This window comes from Diabrotica virgifera, chromosome 5, assembly GCF_917563875.1.
Source record: "Diabrotica virgifera virgifera chromosome 5, PGI_DIABVI_V3a".
In the NCBI taxonomy this organism is placed as follows: domain Eukaryota; kingdom Metazoa; phylum Arthropoda; class Insecta; order Coleoptera; family Chrysomelidae; genus Diabrotica; species Diabrotica virgifera.
The window spans coordinates 62,826,411-62,845,935 of NC_065447.1; the positions used below are offsets into that span (position 1 = coordinate 62,826,411).

General features: G+C 34.6%; 1 protein-coding gene and 1 long non-coding RNA gene across 2 annotated transcripts in view; one reads left to right on the forward strand and one right to left on the reverse strand.

Annotated features, from left to right (window-relative positions):
- The window catches only part of LOC126884184 (transketolase-like), a 146,774-nt gene extending 129,475 nt beyond the window's left edge, over window positions 1–17,299 (forward strand). Inside the window, exons 7-10 of the mRNA XM_050650041.1 lie at window positions 2,896–3,128; window positions 5,441–5,707; window positions 8,975–9,163; window positions 17,045–17,299. Coding sequence (XP_050505998.1) covers window positions 2,896–3,128; window positions 5,441–5,707; window positions 8,975–9,163; window positions 17,045–17,266 — 911 coding nt within the window. The 3' untranslated portion in view covers window positions 17,267–17,299. The remainder of the gene's footprint in view (window positions 1–2,895; window positions 3,129–5,440; window positions 5,708–8,974; window positions 9,164–17,044) is intronic.
- LOC126884192 (uncharacterized) lies at window positions 40–862 on the reverse strand. The gene is made up of 2 exons (XR_007697871.1): window positions 530–862; window positions 40–451 (listed from the first exon to the last, which is right to left on the reverse strand). It is a non-coding gene; the product is annotated as an uncharacterized LOC126884192 (long non-coding RNA).
- Window positions 17,300–19,525: the final 2,226 nt, after the last annotated feature.

A 19,525-nucleotide genomic window follows, 5' to 3' on the forward strand; every position in this document is an offset into this window, starting at 1 on the left:
ATACTTATTATATTTAATTATTTTTTAGTAAAACTCATATTTTCCAATTAAACATTTTTATTTATAAAGTTATACATTAAAATATTGCTGAAAAAATGCATATCTTATTTTTTCTTCTCCCCTTCGACACTAATTTTGGTCAAATGGTCTATTTTCAATAACATTAAGGTCATCTTATTAATCTGCATCTGGTTATAAACCTTCTGAAACTTTACCTTTGTAATCATTTGGTACGTTTTGTAATGTTCCACAATAACTTTAAATAATTTTACCTGCATTAATAGGATTTAATTGCTTTGACAAACATCTTTGACTTCCAACACTTTTTCAATAACATTTCTTTCTAGGTACTTAGGTAGGTATTACCTACTTCCTTTGAAATGGTAATTGTAGTTATTTACTTTCAGGTCAATTATTTACTTTGTGTCTATGTTGTAATCTGAAATCAGCTCTACAAAAAGAAACAAACATTTGAATTTTGTTACTTATAGGTGTAGTGTGTCAATTGTAAAGTAAAAATGAGACTTACCTTTCATTATTATTTATTAAGTACTTCTTCACCAAATACATTATAAAAAGCCATTTTCCATTTTTAAATATTTATCTCCAGTATAATACAAGAATAACAAAGTACTATTCATACAAACATAACCCAACAAAAATAATCAAACCACATTTAACGGACTGCTAAAAATTTAGCGGGTACGTTTTGACATCCTCTAAAATATTTTTATTTAGAGGGAGTTTTAACGGTTTAGGTTATGATTTTAACGGATGTATGATTTACAGAATACCAAAATATTTTTAGCGGGCGCTAAAATTTTAGAGGCCACTAAAATTTAACGGAAGTGTTACAGAATACACCCCACTGTACGCGAAAATAATGAAGAATCGATTGGTCGCTGTTCTTAATAGCTTGGCTTGGCGTGTGCAACAACTTGGCGTATTTTACGTAAGGATCTTGGTTTAAAAGCATACAAAATTCAATTAGTACAAGATCTGAAGCCAACTAACCTTCCAAGACGTCACAGTTTCAGTCGAGGGGTCTTTAAAAAGCTTGCAAAAGATCCACTGTTTTCGAAAAAAAAAAAAAAAAAAAAATGTTTTCCGATAAGGCCTATTTGGGCTTAATGGGTACGTGAATAAACAAAATGCCCGTATTTGGGGTGATGAGCAACTCGAAGAGGTTTAAGAGTTGACATTACATCTGAAAAAAACAGTTGTTTGCTGTGGTTTATGGACCGGTGAAATCGTCGGTCGTCGGTCCATATTTTTTTAAAACAGAGGCCAACCAGAATGTTACTGTGAATAGAGACCGTTATCGCGCCATGATAACAAACTATTTGATACCTGAAATTAAAGCTCGTGGTCTCGACGATATTTGGTTCCAACGAGATGGCGCCACTTGCCATACAGCCTGTGAAAGCATGGCTTTACTGTGAGAACGATTCGGTGAACAATTTATTTCACGCTTCGGACCAGTGAATTGACCGCCTAGATCCTGTGACATCACACCTTATAGACTGTTTCCTTTGGGCCTACCTAATGTCCAAAATCTACATGAATAAACCGGTTACGATTGAGGCATTGGAAGCCAATATTATTCGAGTCATTGGTCAAATACCAATCGAAATGCTAGGACGCGTCATCGAGAATTGGAACTTCAGAATGGACCTCTTAACCATAGTCACGGTCAACATTTAAAAGAAATTATCTTTAAGGCCATGGGTACATAATTCGCAAATATTTTACGGCTATCCCTACTTTTTCTGTCTTTACACGGCAAATTACGTGTAGTAAAATTCACACTGGTATGGATATGTAAACATTACTAGAATGTCATTCTACTTGAAAATGTCATCATTAACTTAAAGAGATGGCTTTTGAATGTTTTTGGATAACTGTTATTTGTATAATTGCAAATTATTAATTCAGTTAATAAATGCGATAATTTTTTCACAAACTATGTTTTCAGAGATTGTAATAATTTATATGTACAACAAAAACTAATACTCAATCGAGACAAGAGGAAAAGTGTTAAAGTGATTATTTAATAATATATTGTTACTATGGAACGCTTACAATTTTGAACATCTTTAATAACAAAATACTTGGATTACAGAAATTACCCTGATGTATTCTCTGCTTGGATCTTCCACAAATAATAAACAATAAATAACTTTTTATTAAGTTCACGTCTTAAATCAATTATTTATCAAATACACTATAGTACTTATATCAAGATTATTTAATCAACAACTCAAAATATTCCCGATGTCATGTCAAATATTTAAAATTGTCACTGATTGACACTGTCTGACTGACAATATGCTGACAATATTCTATTCGACTGAGTGCGTTGTAAGACAAAGATAGATTTGGAAAATATTACCACGGACATGGTGTCCATTTTTTTCGAATCCTGAAAAAACTAATAAATAATTTTAAAAAATTTAAACGCAGAATGAAAGACTAACTTATTATCGAGGGCCGAAAGTCCCTTAGAATAAATAAAAAGTTTATTTTGAATGAGATATTTGAAATTAAATATCACACTATATTTTGTCTCAGTTTTTCACTTCTGTAACTTATTAAAATAAACATTATAGAAGTTCTCAGGGACTTTCGGCACTCACTAATAACGTAATCTTTCATTCTGCGTTTAAATTTTTTCAAGAATACTTATTAGTTTTCTCAGAATTCGAAAAAAATGAATCCCCATTTGAATAGCATTGCAGCCGAAAATACGTACCCATCCTCTTAAGAAATAGGTAATAGTAAAGAATGGTTCTTTGTATGATTATAAAAATTTTCAAAAAAAATTCATTATTATTTCTTTTTGTATAAACTACTTCTAAATTAATCACCTGTTATTTACCTTTTGGATTGTTATAGGAAACGGTTTGCTGAAACTGGCAGAGACAAATCCAAGAGTAATAGCGTTTGACGGCGACATGAGAAATTCCACGTTTTCTGAGTATTTGTTAAAAGCAAAACCAAAAAATTTCGTGGAATGTTTCATTGCTGAACAGAATATGATTGGCGCCGCTACAGGAGCTTGTACAAGAAATAGGTGTGTGGCATTTGCCTCCACATTTGCAGCTTTTTTAACAAGGGCATACGATCAGGTAAGACAAATATTCACTTTAAAATATGTTTATTTGTGGTTTCGATTTCCACGCTGGAAATCGTTCTCAACATACAAAATTACTAACTAAACGAATTTTGTTTTGGTTACTTGGTAACTTGTATTGTACTTTTTGGTTAGATACTTGTAGTGTAGGTACTTGGTAAAAAATTCAGTTCATTCCATTAAATGAAATCAACTTTAACTTAACTTAAGAATACCCGTCCGAAAAATCATAGTATGTTATTTATCATTAAAAAGACAATCACATACTGACCCCATAGTAAATCATGAGAAAAAAACCTCATGATACTCTCTCTACTAGTATTTGATCTTATATTTAGTATACTCTCAATATTAACACCAAACTATGTATGTTATTTTAAAGCATAAATGATGTATCCTAGATATGTTGTTGACTTATCAATAATACTATTTCCTTTCTATTGATTTCCTCTTTTAATATGGGTAACCAGATCCTACTGCATTCTGCCGAGGAATCTGCGACGCAATTGATTTCAGTTAACATAATTAGAGCCGCTTCTTTGATTTTTCTCTTTTTACCATATATTTCAGGAATTTCCAGAAATATACTTAAATCTTTCCACTGAACTTTATGTTAATTTCCCTTGCTTGTTTACATATTTGAGATCCATCAAATTAATAAATCATACAGAAGTAAAAACTTCTGTTTGTACAATGGTATAAAAAAGTTTATTAAAAACCATTAAAAGTCATCCAAAAGGATTCGCAAAACGTTTTCGGTCTAGATGAGATCATCTTCAGTGCGTTCTGCTTAGTACATGAAACTAGCAACCTTATGAAATTGGTAACATCGAGAAATATGGTTTACATGATACTTATATGATATTTATAGCGACTCTAAGTCGATGTTAAAAGATTGAATGTGTTAGAAGTGCTCAAAGGGCAACATGGTTCCCTGCTCGATAAGAACTTGTGGTTCTTGCCAGTTCAGTGGAGATAGACCAACCTCTTTTTCAACTGATTGATCTGTTGATATGTGTCCATGTGGTGAAAAGTGAGAGTTTTAAGTACCTCGGATCGGTATTACAGAGTAATGGATAAATAGATTCAAATGTATGTAATATGGATGAAATGGAAGGAAGCGAGTGGTGTGTTGTGTGACAGAAAAATTCCATTGAAGTTAGAGGGAAAATTCTATACCTAAAATAGCCATAAAACTGGCTATGATGTACGGAACTGAATGTTAGGCAGTTAAAAAGAAATAGGAACAACGAATGCATGTGGCAAAAATTAGAATGCTTAGATTGGGAATGAGTATATTAGGGGAAGTCTAGGGGTGACACAAATTGATGCCAAAATAAGGGAGCATAGGTTGAGATGGTTTGGTCATGTTCAACGTCGAGACGTTAATCACCCAATCCGAAGAGTTATTGAACTGCGGGATCCTGGAAGAAGTAGGAGAGGAAGACCAAAGAAGACCTGGGGGGACAGGCTTAGACAGGACATGTCGGTAAAGGGGATTGCTGTTGATATGATCCAAGATAGAAACTTATGAAGAAATGCAATTAGAGAAGCCGACCTTGCATAGGGATAATGGCAAAGAGAATAATGATGATTTATGCTTATTTTACTCTCTCCAGTTTATCCAAATTTGTACAAAAAATATTTCTTTTTTAAAAATAAAAATGTATACCATTTTTATTCGTATTCTAAGTGAAAAATAAGATTGTTTTGCCTTCGCATTGCAACTGTAGAGTAACTAGGTCTATTTTCCGTTGGAACTTTACCAAGCTGCAGACGGGGGTTGTGAATTGCATAGTGTAGAATTCCTTCCCTTTTGTCTTTACTTGCAGCATCCATTTGGCTTGCATATTGTAGAAGCCTTGGAGGTGACCCCAGGGAAATGGACCAATAAGTTTTCAATTTAAAAATCTTTTAGTAATATTTTTAATATTTTTCAATATTATTAATCTCGCTATTAGGATCGAAAACTTTACCTTTCAATTGCCAGATGACGCTAGTCACCTAATCCATTCACGTTAGTTACGGTGTGGGGGATAAACTCTCGTTGTTGGTCACTTAGAGTATGGAGCAGCAGGCCTACGTCTCTCCGATGAGACTCCAATAAGAGTCGAAAATCGTCGATTCAGAGTGTTGGACTACGCTCCGTATTCTAAGTGAAAAATAAGATTGTTTTGCCTTCGCATTGCAACTGAATAAGTTTTCAATTTAAAAATCTTTTAGTAATATTTTTAATATTTTTTAATATTATAAATGTCGCTATTAGGATTGAAAACTTTACCTTACATTTCTTTTTTTACTTTTTAGATACGAATGGCAGCCATCTCACAATCAAACATCAACATATGTGGTTCACATTGCGGTATTTCGATAGGACCAGACGGACCAAGCCAGATGGGATTGGAAGACATAGCTATGTTCAGGGCCATTCCTACTTGTACTGTATTTTATCCTTCTGATGCAGTAGCTTCCGAAAGGGCTGTGGAGCTTGCGGCAAACACTAAGGGCATCACATATATACGGACAACTAGATCTGGCACGCCGGTTATATATGATAATAACCAAATATTTAAGGTAATGTATGATTTATTTGATAGTAGTTTTAAGAACTGTACCAGAATTAGTATTTTGAATATTTTTTACTTTTTCTGTCACATGACTAGGTACCACTTGTCTCTAAAACTAGTTGTATCTGTGTACCAAATATCTTGCATATTATCATCAATCCAACCACAAATGATGTCTTTTTTTTTAATGCAATCAACCACACTAGGTACCTATTTCTTTAAGAGATGTCTCCCAGTCGGACGTTGGATATCATCATCACTATCTTTACTCTATCTACCGCCGCTGCTCTGAAGCATTTAAACCAGTCCCTTAAATTTTTCAACCAGGACACTCTCCTTATTATTCCTATACTCCTTCCTCCTCGTATCTTTCCCTGTATTATCAGTCTTATAAGTTCATATCGCTGGTCCCTCATTACACGTCTCAGATATTGCAACTTTCTTATTACCACCACTCAGATACAAATGACTTTGTAATAAGCTTAAGGTTTTCTGCAATCATTTGATGGCAACTATACTTCTGTGTTATGTATAGAACACGCGTAGAACGCTTCTGTAGACCCACATTTCGAAGACTTCGATCTTCTATCGATTTTTTTGAGAGTTCATGTTTCAGCTGCGTTTGCAGCAATGGGAAAAATAAGGGTATTGACCAACCTGAGCTTAGTATTCCTTGTTATTGTTCGGTCTTTCTCTATGCTTGATTTCTGAGGACCAAGCATCATTGTTGGTTATCGGGGAGCTTAAGTATACAAATCTGTCAACTACTTCAAAATTAGCTACTTGCTATACGTGCGGTATAGTTATTTGCTCTCTCTACGATCATTATTTTTGTTTTTCCGGTGTTGATCTAAAGTCCGAATTCTTTGCTTATTGGTTCGGTGATGCCAATCATTTCCAGTACCGGCGCTAGGGTATAAGGTGCCCGCCTGCAAAACTAGCATAGGCGCCCTTTGATTTTCTTTTAATCAGTATTTTGTATAATATCAGCCATAAAACGCCCATTTTGGCGCCCTCCAAGCAGGGGCGCCTGCCTGCACTGCATCCCTTGCAGGCCCGTTATCGCCGGCCCTGATCATTTCGACTTCATTCGCATACATTGTATTTGTTAACACTAGACTGATTTCACTGGCAAACTGTAGAAGACGTTTTCATCTATTGTTTCTAATGTCCAATCCAAATGATCCGATAGTATCTCCAAACGTGGTTTATTTTCAGATTTGCCCACCTTTGCGTTAAAGTCTCCATATATTGGCACTTTTGTGGAATTTTCTTTAACATATTTTCTATCTTATTGTAAATGTCTTCATCTAAACATCTGTTGTGGGCATATATTATAGGGACATGAAAATTTTTTGGTTTGGTTTCTAATGTTATTTTTATGAGTCTATAGTTTATTGTTTCATATTCCCTGATGTATTTCAATATTCTGGTGTTTATTAATATGGCTACACCATTACATCCTGTGTTTTCAGATCCTGATATGTAGTAGGTCTGGATCCCCACCTTTGCGTTAAAGTCTCCATATATTGGCACTTTTGTGGAATTTTCTTTAACATATTTTCTATCTTATTGTAAATGTCTTCATCTAAACATCTGTTGTGGGCATATATAGGGACATGAAAATTTTTTGGTTTGGTTTCTAATGTTATTTTTATGAGTCTATAGTTTATTGTTTCATATTCCCTGATGTATTTCAATATTCTAGTGTTTATTAATATGGCTACACCATTACATCCTGTGTTTTCAGATCCTGATATGTAGTAGGTCTGGATCCCGCGTGTGAAAAAAAGTTGATTAATAGCAAGCTGAAAATTTGTTAATAGCTTAAGAGTATCTAGTCGGATAAACTTTGATATATGGGAGCACTGTAACAGGGGCAGATTTAATTGTGGAACAGGTTAAAAATTTGGAACGGTCAGACCACGAAAACGGCACATTTATTTTGTCAGACAGAACAGACTTAAACTCTCCGAACAGAGATTAAACTCTCATGCAAAAATCAGACTGCTATTTACCACCTGTCATAATTCCTGCTATTTGACATATTCTACATGTTCCACTCATTAAAACGCCCATTTGGTGATAAATAGCAGTCTGATTTTTGCATGAAAGTTTAATCTCTGTTCGGAGAGTTTAAGTCTGTTCTGTCGGACAAAATACATGTGCCGTTTTCGTGGTCTGACCGTTCCAAATTTTTAACCTGTTCCACAATTAAAACTTCCCCTGTTCCAGTGTTCCCATATATCAATGTTTGTCCGACTAGACATCCTTAAGCTATTAACAAATTTTCAGCTTGCTATTAATCAACTTTTTTTTTTCATACGCGGGATCCAGACCTATAGATAGTGTGGTTTTTCTTTCAAAATGTCCTTGACTTTCTTGATATGCAGTGTGTTTCTGCTAGACCACGTATACGTCTATATTTTGTCTTGTCTATCAGTTTTTTCTCTAGAATGTGATTTTTTCCAGTTTGAATAAGACATCTGACGTTTCATGTCTAGTCGGACAAACTTTGATGCACGGGACACTAGAACAGGGGAAGTTTTAATTGCGGAACAGTTTAAAAATTTGGAACGTCAGATTACGAAAACGTCCAATGTATTTTGTCGGACAGAACATCCAATTGATTTGGATTTGTTACCCTTTCATTAAACTCTCATGCAAAAATCAGACTGCTATTACTAACCAACATGATTTCGGCCATTTAACATGTTCTTCGTGTTCCACTTATTAAAATGCCCAGTTGGTGATAAACACCAGTTTGATTTTTGCATGAGAGTTTAATGAAATGGTAACAAATCAATTGGAAGTTCTGTCCGACAAAATACATGGAACGTTTTCGTAGTTGACGTTCCAAATTTTTAACCTGTTCCACAATTAAAACTCTCCCTGTTCCAGTGTTCCCTTACATCAAACTTTGTCCGACTAGACACCGTTAAGCTATTAACTCAGCTTGCTATTAATCAACTTTTTTTTGTACGCGGGATTTAGGTCTATATATTCATTGATTACAATAATCATCATCATTAGCCGTTTTGATATTTGATTCCACTGCTGAACATAGGTTTCCCATAAATAATTCCATTACATCCGATCTTGACCACCCTAAATCCACTTGTGCTGGATGCGCTTGATGTCATCCGCCCACCTTGTTGAAGAACATCCTCGATTACGATACACATCATGTCTAGGTCTGAATTATAAAATTTTGTTGAACCTGGCAACATATTATTATGATTAGGTACAATACTTTTAACAATATATTTTTTAGATTGGCAAAGCCAATATTTTACTGGAAAGCCGTACTGACAAGGTTTTGGTAATCGCAGCTTGCATAACGCTAGTGGAAGCTCTAGAAGCTGCTAAATTACTTACTGCATCTGGAATATACATACGAGTTATGGATCCATTTACAATTAAACCTATTGACAAAGATGGTATTATTAAGCATGCAAGAGAAGTAGGTGTAATTTTATTATGTTATATTATGAAGTGAATATATCATATTATCAATCTGTACGCATTTGAACGGACCCGAAATCATATTTACCGTGATAAAGACAGACGCGTGTAGCAACCTTGCCGTATACAGTAATATATTTATATAACCGTTATACAAATAAAATGATGTTTGTTAAAGTTAAGTCATTTTATTTTTAACGTATAACAAACGTAATTTTATTTTTTATAGTGTTTTTATAACTCGAGAACCACTTGGCAAATTTTGATCTTAAAATATTTGTAGAAGTCCAACGAAGATTTAAAATGTGAGAAAATATGATGGCATTGTAAGAAAAAAGTAAAAACAATAATTTTCACATACAAAGAGGATATGAGTCCATTCACGAATGTCTTTTAACCCAGACTTATTATCTTCCTACACTTCTACGACCTTCTACTTTGCTTTCCAGGATCAGTTGTATTATTCTATCGATTCCACCTCACTATATGTCACAGATAAGACATTTTCCAGAGTTTAACAGTTTAGCAATTCTTTATCTTTGTTGACACTCCTTAGTACCTCCCCATTAATTTTTCCTGCTGTCCAAGGTATCTTCACCATCCGTCTTTGAATCAACACTTCCAATGCTTCAATTTGGTTCATGCTTGATACTTTTAGTGTCCAAACTTCCACACCATACAAAATTACTAGACCATTCTTTGTCTTCGTTCTAAATTGAGATGATTATTCCAAAGAAATATCTTCATTTTTATGAAAGTAGTTTTAGTCATTGCTATTCTGGGTATTATTTCTATGTCTAGATCTAGTTGGTCCGTTATGACAGTTCCCAAATATTTAATTTTATTAAATTTTTCAACTTGGACTCCATTTAATTGAAGATCTGCATCTGGATGTGGCTTCTTCTTCTTCAGGTGCCATCTCCGCGACGGAGGTTGGCAATCATCATGGCTATTCTGATCTTAGATGCTGCTGCTCTGAATAGTTCAATTGATGTGCATCCGTACCATTCCCTCAAGTTACGCAACCACGAGATTCGTCTCCTTCCTACACTTCTCTTGCCCTAGATTTTCTCCTGTATAATCAACTGAAGTATGTTGTATCTCTCATTACGCATAACATGCCCCAGGTACTGCAACTTTCGTGTCTTGATGGTTTCCAATATTTCCAGTCTTTTGTTGACTCTTCTCATGACTTCGTTGTTTGTTACATGCTCGGTCCATGATATCTTCAGGATTCTTCTATACACCCACAGTTCAAATGATTCCAACTTTTTAGTAGTCGATGCGTTAAGTGTCCATGCTTCTATCCCGTAAAGCAGAGTCGAGAAAATATAACACCTTACTAGCCTAACTCTCAAGTCTAATTTCAGTTCTCTTGCACAAAGTACCTTTCTCATTTTATTGAAGTTTGTTCTTGCTTTCTCTATTCGAACTTTGATTTCTTTGGAGTAATTGTTTGTGTGATTAATTATTGTGCCAAGATAGTTGTAGTTTTCTACTTGTTCTAAAGTTTTACCTTTAATTGTCAGGCTTTCATCATTATTTTTGGTTTTTGATATCCTCATAAATTTAGTTTTCTTGATGTTTATTGATAATCCATATTCTTCTCCATACTCAACTATCTTGTTCATTAGTTTTGGAGGTCTTTAAGGTTGTCTGCTATTATGATAGTATCGTCCTCATATCTAATGTTGTTAATTGGCGTTCCATTTACCTTTATTCCTGCTGTTTCTCCCTCAAGAGCTCTTTTCATAATTTCTTTAGAGTATGCATTGAATAGTAGTGGTGATAATACTCACCTCTGTCGCACTCCTCTTTTAATTTCGAACTCTTCTGATGTGTGTTTGTTAATGCGTATGTGTGCTTGCTGTTTATAATATAGATTTGTTATAATTCGAAGGTCATGGTATTGTAATTGTTTTGCTTTGAGGGCGTGCATTAGCTGTTTGTGGCGGACTTTATCGAAAGCCTTGTCGTAATCTATGAAACAGACGTACACGTACATATCCTGGTTCACGTCCAAGCATCTCTGGATTAGTACGTTGAATGCAAAGAGAGCTTCATGGGTACCTACGCCTCTACGGAATCCAAATTGGGTTTCTTCAATATCCATATCAAGTGTTTGGTAAATGCGTTTATGAATGATCTTTAAAAACATTTTAAGTGTGTGAGACATCAGGCTTATGGTGCGGTGGTCGGTGCATTCTCTAGCATTTTTCTTTTTGAGGAGACAAATAAATGTTGAGGTCAACCATTCATTGGGTATGTCACCCGACTGATAAATTTCATTAAAGAGCTTTAAGAGGACATCTATGTACTCATTTTCTATTATTTTAAGGATATCAATAGACAGTTGATCTGGCCCCGGGCTTTTTCCGTTACTGGTGTTTTTTAGTGCATACAATATTTCTTCCTTTGTAATTTCTACACTTGTTTATCTGTTTTCGAAAGATATGTCTTGTAGGTTTCCTCTTGCGTCGTCGAAAAGCTCTTCCATAAATTCTTTCCATCGTTTTAGCCTTTCGTAAGTCGTTATAATAGTGTTTCCATTTTTGTCTAACAGAGTTGTGTTGTGGTTTCTTTTTTGCAGCCCTGCCATTTCTTTAACCTTTTTATGCAGGTTGAATAGATCGTATTTGTTCTGAAGATCCTCTATCTCTTTACATTTTTCCTCATAGTAAGTTTGTTTTGTCTCTCTTGTCTTTTTTCTGATTTCACTGTTAATTATTTTGTAATTGTGATCTTTATTCTTGGCTTGTCTTCGTTGGTCCATCATGCTGAGTATCTCGTCGGTTATCCAGTTGTCTCTCTTTCTTATCGGTTCTCTTAATATCTCTTCGCCTGGAACAAGTAGGCAATTTTTTAGTGTTTCCCATTGATGGTTTATCTGGTAGGTGTTAGTATCTAATTTATCAAAGTTTTCGTATATTTTCTGTTGAAGTTTGTTTTTTATATCAACTTCTTTCAGTTTTCTAACATCTATATTTGGAGTTCTTGGGGTTTTCTAATACGTTTAAGCTTAAGCGTGACATTAGCGATTAGTTGGTTATGATCTGATGTGACATCTGCTCCTCGATATGTTTTAACGGATTTAATGGTGTTACGATATCTCTCTTTAATCAGTATATAATCGATTTGGTTTCTTACCACTTTTTCCGGTTTATCTGCTGGTGAGCGCCATGTATATAACCGTCTCAAAGGTAAATTAAAGAACGTGTTTGTGATTATTAGATTTTGTTCTTGGCAGAATTGTATTAGACGATCACCTCTATCGTTACGTTCCCCTCGTTAAAAAAGACGAACCTCCTGGTTACGAGATCTAAGGGAATGGTTTAGTCTGATCTCTAACCAACTATTTAGAACTGCTGTAAGTAAAATAGGAATCGCCATGTTGATATCCAACCGTCGATAGAAGATGGAAACTTGAGAAGAATATTTTCTGACAGAATTAGAAGAAGAACTAACTTACCCAACTGAAGCTGGCAATGGGATACGACAGGGGGGTTCCCCGAGTCCTCTATTGTTCAACTTGATGGATGAAATGATACAAAAAGTAAGAATTCAAAAAAGGTACCAAATGGGAGAAAAACAACTTAAAATAATCTGCTATAGAGACGACGCAATACTAATCTTTCAAAGTGAAAATGATTTACAAAGTATGCTGCGCCAATTTAATATAACTGCCAGCAAATTTAACATGTTAATTTCCTCCAAAAAGACAAAATGCATGGATATAACAGCAAATCTCCTAAGATGTAAATTAGAGCTGGAAAGTCACATAATAGAACAAGTGGTGAAGTTTAAATATCTAGGCATCACATTATCTAGTTATGGAAAGCTCGAAAAAGAAGTGGAAGAAAAATCGATGGTAAGACACTATGGGACACAGCTGGAAGTACGATTTAAGACGGAGATGCAAGCTGGAGAACATCAAGGACCTGGTAAGAAACAGAAAAGTAGAAGAGTTATTATGATCATACAGACGAATATTACGAATAAGTTGGGCGGATACAGTCACGAATTTCGAGGTTTTGAGAATGGGAAAAGAAAATAAGGTTTTAAATACCATTAAAATTAGAGACTAATATCTGGGACGTCATACGGAGCGGGCGTTATAACTTGCTGCAACTAATATTACAAGGAAGGATAGACGGAAGAAGACTCATCTCCCGGTTGAACAATTTGAAAGCTTGGTTTAAGAGCACACAGTAGCGATCAACAGGTAGCAACAAACGCGGCCCAAGATTGCGAAAGTTCTGCGAACTTTCAAAAGTGAGGCAACAGTGCGTCGGTAATTCGACACTGACAGTGACGTTTATACTATCAAAAACTAGTTATTTGTGAAACAGTTCGTGAAGTAGGCTTTTTGCGAACGCACGCGATTTTTAGAGCATGAGCGACAACGGCGCGGGTGCTATAAATCGCGTAAGTACGCAAAAAGTACTTCACGCACAGTTTCATACAATATTTTATCTACGATAAACAAATAAAAAAAGCTGTAACCCTTCGTCACTGGAATTCATTTCTATTCTACAATTTTTAGAACTTTGACATTTAAAAATTCTAACTACTTTCAAACCACAAAACTGTCAAAACTTTTATTGTAATTCATTGCTCATATTGACATCACCATGACAACGCAAAAGTAAGGATTGTCACCATGACAACGCGAAAGTTAAAAACAGCGCGAAAAAGTAAATCCCATTTAAAATACATTGTTACTTCGCGCACACTTTAAATCCTTCACGCACTGCTATCTATAATGACAGTTTTCACAAACTAAAAACATAATATGACATAGAGTAGTGATAAAATAATTTTTCTACGAACGTTTAATAATATACTTATTATTCGCTATTTTTGAATAGATAATAACACCCATTACTTTACCCGTGAGTAATAATTCATTACTCACGGGCTGAAGTCACTCGCGGGTCATTACTCACGGGTTGAAGTTAGATTCAAGTGGTGCATGGCACTTTTAATATACCTATTAGCAAATAAAATTACTTGAACTTGTTTATTTAATAAAATATTCATTGTAATTTATATGAACAATTAAATTTGAAAAATGTTTAAAGGATTTTTAATTTTAACAATGAGTTAGTATATTTTTTACGTTTAAATTTCAACATTTGACATTTTAAGATTGACCTTATAAAAAGGTAAACAATAAACAATCGGTATTAATTTCGTAAAAGGACTTACGGATATGAAATTCATATCAATGAATTATGTTTTACTTACTGTTCATCACAACACGGAACGATAGAACAGGTACATAGACTGGTAAAACACATCAGTACATTGGTCAGGCCTTCGACAAGGTATGGCATGCTGGTATGCTCTTTAAACTAAAGATAAACCTTCCCCATCCTTTTTATCAAATCCTAAAAAGCTATATTTCCAACCGACATTTCCTAGTCAAGCAGGATAATGAATACACAAGCCTAAGACCAATAAAAGCCGGAGTACCACAAGGAAGTGTCTTGGGACCGATATTGTACTTGCTCTACACTGCTGACCTACCCACAAGTAACAGAACAACGTGTGCAACTTTTGCTGATGACACTGCTGTACTAGCCTCTCACCATGATCCAAATATAGCATCCGGAATCCTTCATAAAGACCTTAATAATATACAAAGATGGCTTAAAAAATGGAGGATAAAGGCAAATGAGAGTAAATCCATCCATGTAACCTTCACCATGAAAAGACAAACATGTCCATCTGTAACACTAAATGAAACGCAACTCCCACAAACCGATACTGTCAAGTACCTAGGAATCCATCTTAATAGGAGATTAACTTGGCAAAAGCACATTTTTACAAAAAGAAAACAACTAGGAATAAAATTCCGAGAAATGTACTGGATCATCGGTCGTAAATCTCAACTATCTATTGAAAACAAACTGCTGATATATAAATCTATATTAAAACCAGTGTGGACCTATGGTATCCAACTTTGGGGGACAGCCAGTCAAACTAACCTAGAAATACTGCAGAGATTCCAGAACAAAGTCCTTAGAACAATGCTGAATGCCCCTTGGTACGTGCCAAACTATGTGATAGAGCAAGACCTCAATGTGCCATCCATAAAAACAGTAATAACAGAATATTACAAAAAATATTCCAAGAGACTAGAATCTCATCCAAACGAGTTAGCCAGCAACCTCACTGATGACCACAATGATGTACGACGCCTGAAGAGATTCAAAGTAGTGGACCTAGCAAGAAGATTCGAATAATCTGTGATAACTAAACTTTTAACTTGTTTTAATTTAATTTATGTAAACAATTTTTATGTACATGTTTTTAACAACATTTATGTACAGGACAAATTTTCAATTTTTGTCAAAGAATTTACCTATTTTTCTTAGTTAAGGACAGATTGTAAATATTACAAAAATATAAAAAAAAAAACTTACTGTTCATTGTACAATAGATTTTAATTGAGAGCACACGTTCTTTTTCATGTAATTGCCTTAAAATATGTCTTATTTTTAAAAGCCACCGCCATTCCATGACATAATGACAACTGTTTATTGTTTCATAAGCTCAACGAGTGTAATTCTAACAGTGTTGCCATAGTTATATAAAATATATATATTTTCTTATGAAAAATAAAATATTTCTTTTTAAAAATGTTAGTAGTTGATAATTATATTTTTCTACTAATCCAAATAAAAAAGGTCGTAGAAAAAGTATAGTATTCTACTTGCATGTAATGGCTATTACTCACTCTGATGAGTAATAGCCATCATTACATGCTCGTTGAATAATATACTATTATCTACTCTATGTCATATTATGTATAAGTTTTTAGTTTGTGAAAACTGTCATTATAGATAGCAGTGCGTAAAGGATTTAAAGTGTGCGTGAAGTAACAATGTATTTTAAATGGGATTTACTTTTTCGCACTGTTTTTAACTTTCGCGTTGTCATGGTGACAATCTTTACTTTTGCATTGTCATGGTGATGTCAATATGAGCAATGAATTACAACAAAAGTTTTGACAGTTTTGTGGTTTGAAAGTAGTTAGAATTTTTAAAAGTTCTAAAAATTGTAGAATAGAAATGAATTCCAGTGACGAAGAGTTACAGCTTTTTTTATTTGTTTATCGTAGATAAAATATTGTATGAAACTGTGCGTGAAGTACTTTTTGCGAACTTACGCGATTTATAGCACTCACTCCGTTGTCGCTCGTGCTCTAAAAATCGCATGCGTTCGCAAAAAGCATACTTCACGAACTGTTTCATAAATAACTATTTTATAAACGTATGCGCGAAATCTTGCCAAGTCAGTGACGTTCGATTTCTTGTTATAAAAAATCGATTTTTAGTAGTTCCAATGTGACACAAAATCTAGGCACGAGATAAAAAACTTTATTTGAAGAAAGTGTATTTTTTTGTCTTTCTTAATGACGGTGCAGGCTCTTTTTTTCAATATTTTATTTAGTTATAGAGTAATTTCCGCATACTAACATATTTCTGAAATTGGTCTCTGTACCGTCATTCTTTATTATATTACGAATATATGTGCAAAATATCTCGACAAAATATTCAAAATTAGAGCCGCAATCTTGGAACGCGTTTGTTGCTACCTGTTTGCTCTTAACGGTTCTGTTCTATTTAGAGCAGCGGTATCGAAAATGAAATTTGACTGATCTGCTTTCTGTTAATGAAAGTTATTCTGTTTCTTTAACTCAAGTTTCCTTCACAGTTCTTTTTGAGCGTATACATTTGTACATATTTTGATACCTTTGCTTAAACTTTATGAGTAGGTAGATAACTTTTTTACATTTTGCTATCGGTATACATATTTACTTGTTGTGTATTTATTTCTTATAAATCTTTTATTATTTGCAAATATTTTTTAGGCCAACGGAAGAATTTTAGTTGTAGAGGACCATTACGCAGAGGGTGGTATAGGTGAAGCTGTACTGTCAGCTGTGGCAGAAGAGAGCGATATTACAGTAAAAATTGCTGCAATTAAAGAACTACCGAGATCTGGTGATCCAACTGCACTCTTGGACCACTACGGAATAGATGCCATTTCTATAGTACGATATGTTCAAGATATACTGCGAGGAAGATGTTAACTGTCACTTTTGTAATACACTTTATATTCTCAATGTGTTTTATTTCTATAGTAGGTATCTTTTCAGAAATTTATATATATATATATATATATATATATATATATATATATATATATATATATATATATATATATATATATATATATATAGACGTTCTCCTACGTCTTCCGATGCCTAGTCGCCATTCACTTCGGTCCATCCAAAGGTCTTCATCCAATTCTCTTTCTCTCATTTCTCGATTTATGCCTTCTCTCCAACTAAGGCGGGGTCTTCCTCTTTTTCGTCTACCATGAGGGGTCCACGTTAGGATTTGTTTCGGGAGTCGTTCTTCGGACATTCTTTGTACGTGTCCATACCATCTAAGCTGTTTGGTACTAATGTCATCTACTATTGTGTGTTTCACATTCATTATTTCCCTAATTCTGTTGTTGGTTACCCTTTCTAATCTTGATTTTCCTGCTGAGCGCCTCCAGAAATCCATTTCTGTTGCTTCAAGTTTTCTCTTGTATCCTTCTTTTATTTGCCATACTTCACTGCTGTAAGTGATTATACTCTTAACAATTGTATTGTATATTCTATGTTTGTTGTTGTTTGATATTGACTGGTCCCACAGGATGCTATTGAGAAGGGTAATTGCTTTTCTTTACTGGTTGTTTCTTTCTTCTATCGTCCGGTCTACGCTTCCTTCTTGTGTGATGGTCATACCCAGGTATTTATATGCGTCGCAATGTTTAATAATTTCGCCATTCCCCAGTGTAAGGTCCTGCTGTGTCCCACCGATACACATATATTCGGTCTTCTTTATGTTTATTTCCAAACCACCTTTTTTGTACTCCTCTATTAATTTCCTTGTCATATATTCTATATCATCGTAGTCTTGCGCTAGTACAAGTTGGTCGTCTGCAAATGACAAAGTGTATATTGTATTGTTGCTGATCGGTAATCCCATGTTTTTGCATTTGCGTTTCCAAAGTTTTAGAGTTTGTTCGAGGTAGATCTTAAATAATGTCGGTGAAAGGCAGCACCCTTGTTTTAGGCCTTTGCTAATTTGGAATCCTCTCGATAGCCTGCTTCCAACTTTCACCCTTGATGCAGTTTTGGTATACAATTGTTTCGTCGCTGTTATTAAATTTGCGCTTATATTGGTTTTCTCTAATGCTTCCCATAGTTTGTTTTGTGGGATGCTATCATACGCTTTTCTTAAGTCCACATATAACAGATGCACCTCCTGGTTGACGGCCAGTTTCTTCTCAATAATCTGTGTAATACAAAACAGATGGTCAACCGTTGATCTCCCTGCCCTGAATCCTGCCTGTTCTTCAGCTTCTATATGTTTATATTCGTTTTCGATTTTATTTTTAATCAGTTTTCCGTATATTCGGCTGATCGAGTTCGTTACAGCGATGCCTCTGTAGTTGTCACATTGATCCCGTCTGCCTTTTTTATGTATGGTGGATATCCATGATGTCTTCCATTCTTCTGGGATTTCCGCTCCGTTGATGCATCTTTGAAAGAGTTTAGCCAGGTTTTCATATAATTTTGTTGTGCCATATTTTATTAGTTCAGCTGGTATGTTCCCTGGTCCTGGTGCTTTGTTATTTTTTAAAAACTTACATACTTCTTCTACTTCTTTTGTTGTTACCCGTAATGGTGAGGCTAAGATATTTACATTGCTGGTATCACTGTTATTTAAAAATTCCGCTCTGTCCTCATTTAGGAGTTTTTCAAAATATTCGTCCCATTGATCCGGTGTGATTGCTGATATTATATCTCTTTTCTTTTCCTGTCGTAGCAATTTTAATACTTTCCAACTTTCTGTACTTCTCCGTCCTCCTAAATGTGTGTTAATCATGTTACACTTTTGCTCCCAAGCCTCATTCTTCTTTTGGCATATCATTTTTCGCACTTTAGCTTGGACCCTCTTGTATTCTACCTTATCGGCGTCGGTCCTTGTGTTCAGAAATTTTTTATACTTCTCTCTTTTATTTTTAATATCTTGTTCTATTTCTTCGTCCCACCAATACGGAGTTTTTCTGTGGTTTTTTATTTGGAGTCCGAGGGCCTCTGTTGCTGCTTCCTGAAGACATGTTTTTATATAATTATAATGCTCTTCATTGCTGGTAAATTGCATGGTTTCTAACTTTTTATCTAATCTACTCCTGTATAAATCCCTCACGCTTTCTTGTTCTAAGCTGTTTAGGTTGTATTTCTTTTCTGTTAATTTTTCTATTTCCGCTGCAGCTTCTTTTAAATATCTTG